Source organism: Taudactylus pleione, unplaced genomic scaffold, assembly GCF_031769625.1.
Source record: "Taudactylus pleione unplaced genomic scaffold, aTauple2 ptg000451l, whole genome shotgun sequence".
Taxonomy (NCBI): domain Eukaryota; kingdom Metazoa; phylum Chordata; class Amphibia; order Anura; family Myobatrachidae; genus Taudactylus; species Taudactylus pleione.
The window spans coordinates 5255171-5268555 of NW_028284853.1; the positions used below are offsets into that span (position 1 = coordinate 5255171).

General features: G+C 43.3%; 1 protein-coding gene across 1 annotated transcript in view; it reads left to right on the forward strand.

Annotated features, from left to right (window-relative positions):
* Positions 1–8058, forward strand: part of LOC148505530 (NXPE family member 1-like) — a 37086-nt gene extending 29028 nt beyond the window's left edge. Inside the window, exons 4-5 of the mRNA XM_088448088.1 lie at positions 2690–2908; positions 7365–8058. Coding sequence (XP_088304214.1) covers positions 2690–2908; positions 7365–7909 — 764 coding nt within the window. The 3' untranslated portion in view covers positions 7910–8058. The remainder of the gene's footprint in view (positions 1–2689; positions 2909–7364) is intronic.
* The last annotated feature ends 5327 nt before the right edge of the window (positions 8059–13385 follow it).

Consider the following 13385-nt stretch of genomic DNA (forward strand, 5'->3'; position numbering starts at 1 on the left):
TTTGCACTAACATACATTAACAATATATGCATATAAAACAAGATTCCACCAGATACGCATACAGATATCGATACATGATATTGATTTATTTGTTTTATTGCTTTATTCATGGTTCAATCTATATATACAACACTGTAAGCCTATATATCATTTCATTTGCCTATAGAACTACACTCATGGCCTATAAGTAAGAACATTTTAAACAACTACAGGTACATTCCTGCAGACCATAAACGCTTTTCCAAGGAGGAGAGCCAGACAGACACGCCCACTGAGGATCTGATTGGAGGATCCAGGGATATATATCATATTGAGACTAATGAATATCAACTTGAAAAAGGCCATTAGGCTGAAACGCGTTGTTGTTGATACCACGTGCACCACAGTTATCCAACGGACCAATAGAACAGTCTACGCCTGGGCATCAGTAACAGACCATCTACCCATTTGGCTGAGTGTCCGCCCACTTGCCTGCCTGCCCACACCCCTCGTGACAACCGGTGCTGGAGAGGAAAGGAGTCACCGGAGGCTGTCTATACGGATCACAGAGGATCCTGACGAACACCTGCAGCCGCCGGCGCACCTTAAGAATCGTGCACGCGGACATCCCATCCGGCCCTGTGAAGGAGAGCAGTGATCGGCAGTCAGTTACAGACGGGGGAGAACACATCGCGACCAGTGTATTACTGCGCCCATGGTAAGGGCAGGAGTGCGGGACGCCGCCCCTGTCTCTATTTAAAGATTGTTCCACACTGTGCCTTTCCTCTATTACACTAACTATTGAGTGAGGATACGTATGACTATTCATACGGAAGGTTAGCCCTGCATGAGGGTACACCTACACCCTGCACCATCACAAATCCCTTGGGGATAATTACAACAACGTGATACGTCACATGTGCATATAAGCACTATCCTTTTTACTACAGACTAATCAGACAGGTGATATCAGGGATACGTAGGCACGGGGAGCCATACGGAAAGGGACCTCACATAGGGGTTACCTTATGTCACCTGCACCTTGACATAGGTGTCTCACCTATCCAGAGACACCTTTCGTAACAAGGACCCTGTAACTTTGACCTAGGAACACGTAGACACCCATTGGTGACCTACGGAAAGAGGCACCCTATAGGAGCTCTCTTATCCATCTACTAGTGTCACTGCTCAGGAACTTCATCCCCACCTATGGTGTTGAAATTGGACACCTGCTATATTGCATATTTTATAATAACAAGCGACTTCTTGAACTCTTTTTTTCATTTTAATAAATCCATATAAAGTTATTCGCATTTTGTACTCACTACTACACCACTGGACATAAAACGTTCCCACACACCATTAGAGCAGGTTAGCGCTGGATACTACTATTTAATTTATTATCTTCATGGACAAAAGCAAAAATGTAACTTCAAAGCTATGTCTGCTATAATGTTTGTACAATCATTTCAAATAATTTGATATCTCTCTGACATCTGCTATGGTCCTTCCATTTTAAACTGCAAAAGCAGCCCCCATAGGTGTCTATAGGGGCTGCTAAACAATCAGATTTACCTAGTTATAGAATGTGAAGCTTTCCGGAGTTTGGACCCGGCAGTTGCTTCTATCTTCAGATGTCGCTATTCCATGTGTGGGGGAGCCGGTAGCAATTACCCGGGCCCAGGCTTGTTGGAGGGGCCCGGGTTAGACTCCACCCCCCCCCACCCTTTTACCTTGAGCAGCAGCAGTGGTCTCTATTCCTCTTTGGATCACAGCGCAGAGGGAGGGGGCCCCAGCGCAGAGGGTTTTTTTTTTAAAAAAAAAGATTTTTAAACAATAGAATTGTAGCTGCTAGTGGGTATGCTAGGACAGATTTGGTGCAAGACTAATGCTGCCCATCCACTACTAGATGCGGGGATGACAGCACGATTACGACATCATAATTGTGCCATCGTCCCCCCTAGTCAGTAGAGGACTTCCTGCTCTATTAGAGCAGGAAGTCCACTTGGCATTGCGAGTGCTGAGACCCTACCACAAGGGTCTCCTTGCAATTCCGATGGTCGCGATAATAGCGACCATCACCAGGCACTCGCACAAGCTGTGGCCTGGAGACCGGAATTTTAAAAAAAAGGGACGCCCTGATTCAGAGCGAGCACACGCAAATAGCGTGCGCCTCTGAATCAGGCCCATATTCATCAGTGCCTGCCCCAGTGGAGATTACAATCTATATTCCATATCACATGCACACACTAAGGTTAAGTTTTTGTTGGGAGCCAATTAACCTAATCAGTATATTTTTGGAGGTACCCGGAGGAAACCCACGCAAGCACAGGGAGAATATAAAAACTCTACACAGTTAGTGCCATGAAAGGGAATTGAACCCAAGACCTCAGTGCTGTAAGGCAGCAATGATAGCCATTACACCATCCATGCTTTTTAATACATCAACTCCACTTAGTATATCGACTCCACTTTTTTTTTTCCCTAGCTTACATGGGTAAATAAAATTGTGCCTCTTCTAGTTTTAGACTGAAACAGCCATCCATAAAACACAGGTCACACTTACACGCTTAGCTCGGCCATTAGTGACAATCAAATACTTTGCTCTTTAAAAATATATATATATTTTTTATTATTATTATTTATTTATTTATTTATTTATTTTTTCCTTATCTTCTTAAATTCATATCTGGTTTTGTTCCTTCTTCAGAATTTCCATCTACCCTAAACCCAAAATGTCAGACAGGAATGGGTTCTCCCTTCCCAAGTGGATACTTTCTTAACAATATCTGGAACCCTGTTTACTGCAACATGACGGTCTATGCAACTGGGGAAGACTTCACTAAGTGTCTACAGGGGAAGAAACTCTATCTCATCGGAGACTCAACATTACGTCAGTATATCATGCACTTCACTGAGGGCATCAAAAGTAAGTTTTACATCATGTCACTTTTTCAGTAATACCCCTTTTACACCAGAGCAAAAACCTGGGTTATTGCTGGATCTACCCGGGTCACAGCTCAGTGTAAAAGGGTCCCTGAAAAATAACCTAAAATTAGCTGATTGGTGGCTGTGGAGCAGTCACCTCCCACTTTTTATGACCTCACAAGTTTAGCAGGTTCAATGCGAACAGGGCTGACCTGAGAATAACCCAGATTGATGGTGCTGTGTAAACGGTGTCTGACCTGGGTCTGACCTGGGTTAACTTAGAACCATGTCTGAAAACCCAGATCGGACCCGGGTTTTTGGTGGAAAAGAGGTATAACAATGTAGGACCAAATATATTTGAGCTAAAGATGCGAGCATAGGAGAACCATAATGAAGCATAATGTATAACTACTCCCAAATGGGGGGCTTTGCATGGAGTCCCTCCTCAGTAACTAAAATGGCTCATAATTGAAAACAGAAGGGCTTATTTACTAACATTATAGTTAGCAGTGAAACACAGCTACCAATCAGCAATTAGTTTTGATAGTCTTGTGCAAATTGGGGGTGATTCAGGCTTGGAAGGATTTGCTATCGCAGTTGCTAACATGGTACAGCTGCGATAGCACTGTTATGGTAATGGAGTAGGAGGCATCATGCCTCCTGCATGCATTACTGATCCGAGCTGCGTCCATGGACACAGCATCGGAACATCTGCGTGATCCTTTGCCGGCTGAATGAATATATGGGGTCACTCAAGCCAGCAATCGCAGTTGCTCAAAAGAAGCTAGGAAACCTCCATCAGTTAATGGAGAGCCAGGACTCTTCCTCCCCCACCCCCAACAGTGACAACACGCCTTCGTTGGGGGAAATGGAGGCCGCCACCGCCCCCTCCCCGCCCCGAAAAAGCAGCACTGTCAATCAGAGTGGCTACAATCGGAGATGTGCACTAAACATCGGGTTAGTGTACATCTCTGATAAAGCCTCATTAAACAATAATGTCTGAAGCCTGTCGGATTAGTTACTATGGCCAGTGCAAACTCACTTTCAGATAGCAATATTTCACGTGCTCCTGTATAGGGAGGGAGCACTAACAGTGTATGTTTTCCAGGTCTCTTCACAGTGGGCCTGATTCACTACCGTACGCAACTGCGATTACGCATGCAAACGGGCAATTATGTCGTTATGTACATGCGTGAACTGGCCGTTGCAGTCGCAGCGACTATTCAGACCCATCGCAGAATGATTGACAGGAAGTGCCGTTTGGGGTAGGCGATGGGTGGGTGGTCTGCGAGACGCAGGTGTCCCTGTGCGTTCGGACAGCGTTGCAGGGGCGTGCATAACTAATCCATTGCGATGGCCTACGTAGTCTGAGGTCTCATATCGTGTGTGGAAGTTAGCAATTTCTGAGTAAGGTCAGAGCTTGTGCAAGTGTGCGTGAGGTTGCGATGGTACTCCATGTTACCGATGGTTTCGCAGTCTTGCTAAACATTACGGATGTTGGCTAAGTAGAGATTTGGCATCCCTGTGTAGGGCTGCGACAGGATAGCGATCGCAATAGCATACCATCGCAGTTGAACTGCGGGCTTAATCGCAATTGCATACGCAGTTGCGATCTGTAGTGAATCAGGCCCAGAATCAAAATGTAAATAATTAGCTCCACTTGTGGATATTTTAAAGTGTATCAGCCAGTAATGAATAACCCTGTGCATCAACTAGGAAGAATGGAAACCATGCACTGTCAGTGCTCCCTGAGGAATGAGGGCTGATTCAGAGCCGCTTGCTAGATGCGATCGCTCGCACAATGTGTATGCAAATTGCGTAGGCATTAACACGCCCAGTATTTCTTTGAGAGTGATCACATAGTGTATGCAGACACCCACCAGCCTGTCTTAAGACACCCACTTGTGCACGTCATGTCCAGGACGTGTATGCAACCATCGGTACATCGGATGCTATCGCAGCCGCAGCACTTGAGGTTGACCATACCCTGCCGCAAGCACTTCAGTGTAAAAACAAGCCAGGTGACGTGTACTATGATGCTGTCTTACAATTACGCACACCTCTAAAACGCCATTGAGATGCTCAGGCACGCCTGCGTTTCCACCTCCACTCCCCCATTTTTAATAGCCAGCCCCTGTTACCACCTACAAACGGCTTCCCCGGTCACTCACTCTGCAGGGCTGTCTATGCGCAGCGAGCAAATGCATTGTAAACTGTCGCTAAGGTATGCACATGCGCACAATGTATACACACTGCATACCATCGGCAGCAGCGAGAGTATGCATCTTAGCAAGCGGGTCTGAAGGAGCTCCTAAGTTTGGGAAACACTGCTATAGAATGTAACATGTATTGAAAGCTAATTTGTTTTAAAACTGAAAATTCAGTTGAGTTTGGATAGATAACAGCTCCATTTAATTTTCTTATCCTTCCAAGTCCTCCAAGTCCATTGCTTTTGTGTCACAGTTGGCTCTTTTTATTCTTCGCATCCAGTCTCTCTCCCAGTCCTGTTGCCTCTACAATTAAAACATTTCTATAATGTGCCATTTTCTTATCAAAGATGCTATCGAACCTTTTATCTATTCTTTCATTTCCTCCTGCTTTGACTATTGCATCTTCCTGCTATCTGACATTCTCCCCACCCAGCTATCCCTGCTTCAATTCATCCTAAGTGCCTCAGCAAGAATGACCGTCCTCTCTCCCCTCTACACATCTACCGCACCATTCAGCCAATCACAACACTGGCTCCTTGTGTCTTCGGAATCTAATTCGAATTACTCACCTACATCATACTTAAGGCGGTACACACTAGACAATATCTAGTGTGTACCGTCCTCGTTAGCAACACGTCCCGGCAGGGTGCCGGCATCGGCAAGTGCACACGCAGTTGCCGATGCTGGGAGCGACGGCACGAGTGTGGGGGCCACGCTGCATTCAACATGCAGGTCCACCGGGCGATGTTGCTCACAAAGGCTAAACTAGGGCTGACTAAATGATGTGCCCGGTCGGTCCTGCCGGATCAGACAACATATCGTCTAGTGTGTAACTGGCATCACCGACTTTTTTTTTAACTCCTCTCCGGGAGGTGTCCGGAGAGAAGACACAGCTGGGCACTTCGGGGGGTGGGGCCAGTTCCTATGTCATTAGGCCCCGCCCCATCATGACAAACTGCTGGGAATCGCAGGACCGTGAGGAGTGGGGCAGGACTAAATGATGCCTTTTCATGTCATTTAGCCTCGCCCCTTCATGCAGAGCCACGATTCCCGGCAATTATCTCCCCATCCTGCCCACTTCACTAGGAAGGTGGAAGGATGCAGGAGATCTGGATACTCTTCCAGGCATGTGAGCCTCCCGCAACTTCTGTGAGAGTAGGTAAGTATGACCCACAGCTACAAAGCCCTTAACAGCAACACATTTTCTTACATCTGAAGTCTCATAACAAAATACTGTCCCGCTCACCCTCCAGATCTCCATCTGCACTTTATCTCTTGTAACCACCTTTCACTCCCTCTTGCAAGACTCCTTCTGTGCTGCTGCCAACTCATGGTATACCTTTCCCACAGCATTTACATCTTAAAACATGCCCTGAAAAACACATTATAAGAGCTTACCCTACTGCTTCCTTTACTACCCACACTAATGTGCCCTCTTCTTCTTGCCTCATAAGCAGGGCTCTCCCTGGGCGGGGTGTACTAAAGGAAAAATGCGGTAAAAAACCTGTTTTCGAGGGTTTTACCGCATTTCTTTATGTACTAAGCCCCGCCCACACTTTTGTCGGCGCGGAGGGTAACGCCAGAAAAACCTGGCGTCACCCTATAGAAGCCTATGGGCTTCTTACCGTACCCCACACCCGACGCTTCGCCGCCACCTCGCCACCCCGCAGTTGCCACCCCGCCATCGCCCAGTGCTGGCCCCCACTCACCTGCTGTCCATGGTCGCCGGCCCGCGCTCCTCCTGGGTCCTCCATCTCCTCCTAATCTTCTTCCGGGTGCACATGTGATCAGCAGGAAGCTCCCGGGGCTCGGAGGGACGGGATCCCACTGAGACCCCGTCACCAGGCATCGGCTGCTTCATAAAGGGCAGCTCTTATCGCATACTAACTATGTTAGTACATATGCGATTAGCAAGGTTGCAGTGACCGATAGAATGGTCACCGCAACCTTAGTACATCCCACCCACTATCCTTTCATTTCATGTCTGCATTTATTTTGTCTACCTTGTCACTGTTTATGGCATGCCTTGTTTCCCCATTGTCTATGGTTGCAGAGCACTCTAGCACCTTATAAATCTACAGCAATGATAAAAACTGTTAAGTTATGCATACTGGGTATAAACAAATACAGTATGTAGTCTATCTGGCTTAGTGATCTGTCTAAACTAAAGTAGGTTACAGATAAGATATTTTTAGATACTGCTTGGACTGAGTGCATGTCTTTTTTTAAACAAAATGTCTCCAACAGTAGCGAACTATTTCCGTCACCATGAAGGTGGATGGCATAGTTGGGAGAAGACACTTGAGGCTATGAACATGGATAAAGATATGTATATCTCATACAAAAGACATGGGTTCCCATTAGAGAGTTTCATGTTCTACTACTTCATGGAGGACATGTATACAAGTCGTCAAATTGACCAGCGTGCTGGTGGAAAGGACACTATCATCGTTATTACAATGGGACAACACTTTAGGCAGTTTCCCCTGACACTTTACATTAAACGGGCTCTCAACATCCGTAGAGCTATAGAACGACTGCTCCTCAGGAGCCCCGACACCAAAGTCATCATCAAAACCGAAAACACCAGAGAAACCAGTGTCCCCCCTGAAAGAATTGGTGACTTCCATGGTTATTCTCAGTATCTGGTGCTCAAAGAAGTTTTCCAAGGGATAAACATTGGCTTTGTGGATGCTTGGGACATGACAGTGGCATCAGCTACAGCGACTGTACATCCTCCAGGGACCACGTTTGCAAGTATTATGAGTCTGACATTCACATTTGCTTGTTAATGAACAAGTTTGCCAAGACTGAGAGCAACTGAACCATCCCTGAGATTCTCTCAGGTATGAGGAACATTGCAAAACTGTAACGCTGATGTAAGAAATGTTTGTCCAGTTAAAGAAATGTGGTGCTTGTTTTTAGTTATTAAAATACAATATTAAAGGTCACATTTAATAACGATCCTTATTACCAGCGGCATATTTCATTTAGTATTGCAGTAATACCAACGTATATTGGTATTTAACATTACTTACCTCTGAAGCTGCATACACACACAACGATTTTTTGAACGATTATCGTTAACGATATCGTTTGTCGTTCAATTGTTGTAAAAATCATTCACTTTCTGAGTTAAAACGATGAACAATTATCGTTCATGCGCGTTCACTTTTGTAGTTTGTAGTTTATAGTTTTATTTCAGACTGACCAACTGAACGATTTTCATTAAGGGTACATGCAAAATCGTTTGTAGTTCAAAAAAATCGTTCATTACACTTTGGAAAATCTGACAGATAACCTGACAGATAACCTGACAGATAATCTGACAGAAAATCGTTCGTAAATCGTTCAGAAAATCATTGGTAACAAAATCGTTGTGTGTGTATGCAGCTTTATCTCTAAATGTCCTAATCGGTACAGCTTACTGCTGTTTGATAAATACTGAAAGGAGGCGTAACCCCTTAAGCGAGTGCTAATGGGCTATGGCCTGATTCAGCCTGGGTCGCTAGTCTGTGTTCGCATGCACCCGGTTGATGGTTGCGTCTTGCGTATGCGTATGCACCGCAGTGCGCATGTGCAAACCAGCCGCTGCGATCGCGAATGCGAATGCAGTGGATACACAGACACAAGGAAATGAGTGACAGGAAGTGCCATTTGGGGGTGGAGAGGGGGGAGGTGAAAGGAACGCAGGCGTACCTGGGTTACAGGGGCATGCATAATTAAGCCCCAGCGACGGCATACGCAGCCAGAGCTCTATATGGTGACAGGAAGCTTTGCAGGTTGTGAGGCATGTCATGCTCAACCACAACTCTGCGTATGGGTCCGATGTTACTCGATGTTACCGATGTTTTTGCTGACTTGTGGATGTATGTAATGGGAAGTGGGCGGCTTTATAAGCTGGTGGGCATCTACAATCACATTCATTTGCATATTTTCGCTATGAGCGGGTGCGTGCAATTGCAGACTTGGCCCTCAGACCCTATGTCTCTTTGTTAAATGGGGCCCTAATTTTCTACAGCATAAAACTACATGACAGATTTTCAACTTGAAGCAATACAGATACTCAAAGAAATGTTCCTAATTTCTACATTTATTCAAAAATACACAGTACCCTGCGTGTTGCTTATATGGAAAATACTTATGATATGGACATATTCTTATAAGTACAAGTCATATTATTTCCAAGAAGTGTAAACTTAGGCCCTCATTCAGAGCCATACGCTCTGAGCAGAGCGCACGCTCTGAATGAGGGCCGTCCTCCATAACTATGGAGCGTCCTCCTGGACGCTCGTATAGCTGTGGGTCACCACCCACAGCCTATACGAGCATGCAGTTTGATGGCCGCGATGGTCTTGACCATCGCGACCATCGAAACTGCGAGCCGGAGCCTGCGGTTGAGGTTTCAACCGCAAGGCCCGGAGTGATTTTGGCTCTATCAGAGCCAAAATCACTCCCACTGACATCACTAGTGATGTCAGTGGGCCGGCTTCTGACGGTAGGCGTTCCCTTAGGAATGCCCCCGTCAGGGAGGCACGCCCACCAAAGGGGGCGTGCTGTCAATCAACATCGACAGCACGCCCCCTTTGATCAGACACAACGAGCTAAGGACTTTCCTTCGCTCGTCGCGTCTGGCGCATGCGCACGACGGAGCTCCCTCCGTCGTGCACATGCTCAGTGCAGAACATCGACCCACTTGCGAGCGGACAGCCGCTCGCGAGTGGGTCTGAATCAGGCCCTTAGTTAGGATTAGTTATCTGACCATGTAATACAGTAAAAAAAAATGTTATACAATTAATAGAGACTGTAATGTTTTTACATTTATTATTGAGCAAATAATTAACCCTTTTGAATGTGAGTAGTCATAAATGATGTTGCAGTGTTACATTTTTTCATTAAAATACTGAAGATGTGTGCAGATCATCATGTTTTGGTTCTATATTTTCATCATGTTTTGGTTTTGGTTCCTACATCTTCATCGTGTGTTGGTTTTGTCAAAAACACTCACATGTTTTAGTTTAGGATTTCTTTAAAATTTATCAAATCAATTTTAAAAGCAGCTAAAATCATGTCATTTGGACCTCTTTTTGTTCCTGCAGTATCATTAACATTAATAACATTTAGTTCTAGTAATTTCCTGTCAATTTTGACCACCTCACAGCTCACAATATTGTTTTCACTAATTCTGGCCAAAGGCTGCGAGCTGAATGACTAAAGTAAGTGACAGAGCAGAGACACCACATAGCAGTTTAAAATAATATACCACATCTATGAAACAAAGTGGCTCTGTAGTTGCAGTTTAATACACTATATGAAAGAACTAGTTCAGAGGTCAGCACAGGTAAATGGAAATGGAGTATTTAGTGTAAGCCAGGTAAAGCATTGATTGATTGATTGATTGATTGATTGATTGAGTACTAATAGTTCTAATAACTATAAAGAAAAGTTAGTCGGAGACATGGATGAAAAGCTGATGATGGATTGCCTTGCAAGATACAAAAGAATGGCAACGCCCCAGTAAAGTACCATAATATACGCTGCCTTTCAAACAAACACAATCTTGGCAAAGCCCATAATGAAAACTGGTGCATAATGAAATTGTCCTTTGGCCCTACAACCCACCCTTATGTTGTATATTAAAAAGGACATGCACAGTTTAACAAACTAATCACCTCAGCGACAGGGACAGCCACTTTTGAGGCTGGAGTGCTTGGTTTGTTTGAGTTCTCACAAAACAAGCTACCAATAGGCTTAGAGCAGCTAACAGTGTTAATCATCATCACAGTTATCCTCATCATCACCCTTAATACTGTTGTTACTATCCTTAACACACAATATTAGCTTATCCCCACTGGAAGGCACTATTCTAGAAGTTTCTGTACTTGGCGACAAAGGTCTTCCAGCCTGAGGAAGAACACATAGGTTCTGTGAAACATGTTGCTGCATATTGGTATTATCTACTAATCCCTTCTCTATACTGCTTTTTTCTAGATTATTTTTTTTTTTTATATTTTTGTTTTTATATATATATATATATATATATATATATAAAATTATTTTATTGTATATATTATTTTATTTATTTTACAATAAATGGACCATTTTTTAAAACCTAAAATATTTTGGTGTTCAATTATCAGATATTCATCAGGCGCATGTACATCCAATTAAGGGTGAGTATATTATATATCATCTTTGAAGTATAATATATTGGTTCCAAATCTTATCTAATCCAGCATCCAGGGGCCGAGTAGGCAACTCAAGCAGGTGTAATAGGTACCTTTACGTGTTCCTCCAACTCATATAAACCTGAAGACGATGAGGTTTATATGAGGTGGAGAAACGCGTAAAGATACCATACACTTGCTGGAGTTACCTACTTGGCCCCTGGATGCTGTATGCAAAGCAGTGGAACCCAGACTTGGAATAGGCTGCAGTATTGATAGCCTTGAGGTGCATACATTGCTGCGTGGTTGTCTGCACAGTGTGGCCATTGGAATTACAAACAACACAAAAGGCTGTTAAAAAATCCAATTTAGGGGCATATTCAATTAGATGTGAAAAGTAGGAAAGGTTTCACCTGCTGTACTTTTCGCCGACTTCACGTGTTTTGGAGGTGAAAACTTTCAATGTACAGCCCCGCTATTCGCCCTAATTAATTCCAAAGGACGCAAAAACGCAACCCGGCAAAACTCACAAAGGCGAAAAGTGCTATCAGATTTGGGGAAATCAGCTTGACATCTCCAAAAAGATGCACTAACATTAGTGATCAATATAGATACACCCGAATAGCCCTGCTGAAGCTATTTGGGCTACTTAAAGGCTCTCAATAGCTGCTAATTAGTGTCTTTGCACAAGTGGTGAAGAATAGCATTTAGCAGGGGTTTTTTTAGATAATAAGTAGTCCCAGCAAATTTGGGGTACATGAAAATGGGTGCAAGCATAGCTAAAAATCGCAACAGTTAAGTTTTAAAAAACATGAAAAATGCACCTTCAGCAAGCATTAGTTTTTAAGTTTGTACCCCAATTTTGGGTTTTTTTCGCCCTTTTTTTCAATGTAATTTTTTGGGGTGTTTTTAATTTTTTTTTTATGCAGCTAACCTTTGGGGACCTATCTCAATGGTGCAGGGTGGTTTCCCCACCTTTGCACCCCAAAACCGCAATTCTTCACTTTTTTCCACCTGGTTTCATAGGCAAATCTTTTTTGCCTATACCAATGCATTGACTTTCCGCGTAGGCGAAAAGTCTTTTGGAATTAAATATGGGGATGAGTTTTCTATATACAGAAAATGGGCACATCAGCGCACATTAATCACAATCTATTGTGAGGCCCCATATTTGTATTTATTTGAATTGTTATTCGACCTGGGGGTGCTACCTATTGACAAGGGCGATAGACAAAAAAGTGCAAGAAGCAAAAGGTTTTGTCAATATACAGGCACACGGTAATTATTGTATTAAATGTAAAAACTAAGCATTTACTAGATATACATTAAAATATCCTTATTATAGGATAATAGCCAGCGAAATAATGGATTAAAAGTAAAAAGTAGTGAAAAAGAATATATTATAAGAAAATGTATATTAAAATTCAATAAAGAATATGCTGGCTGTGTGTCATTATTATTTCATCATTAAATATAATATATTCGTACTGAGCTGAGAGTCACAAAGGTAATATATTTAATGTTCTAATTAGATACCTTCAGATCTCATATAGGTAAGGTTTCTAACATTGTGCAAGGTACTACATAAAATCACAATAGTTGATACAGCCCCTTTTGGAATGTCCCAGGATCTTTTGCTGCAGTTAATAGTGCTTTGATATTTAATTTGTATATTCAGTATTAATCCAAAAGAACATATAAGCAGCATGATCCCTGACCATCAGACTCTAGTGATATATATATATAAAACTCCTGAATTATGTTCTATTTCATACTGGCATTAATATCTAAACATGGTCTTAATTAAATAACAGGAGAATTATATCACTGAGAAATCTTTCTCTACAGTCTCAAATGGTAAGTGAGTATGTTTATATTCCGAATATACAGGGATGGTACATGGAAACAATGTTGCCTATAATTATTTGTATCCCTAGATTAGGTAACAGAGGTTTCACAATTAACTCAGGAGCAGGACACGGGATGCCTGGATCACAGCACAGTTGGAATGCCATGATGACAACTCACCCTACTCAGCAGGGGTGAATAGAACTATAAAGAAGATAATGAAATATATTATATAAGGGATGGGGTTTGAGGG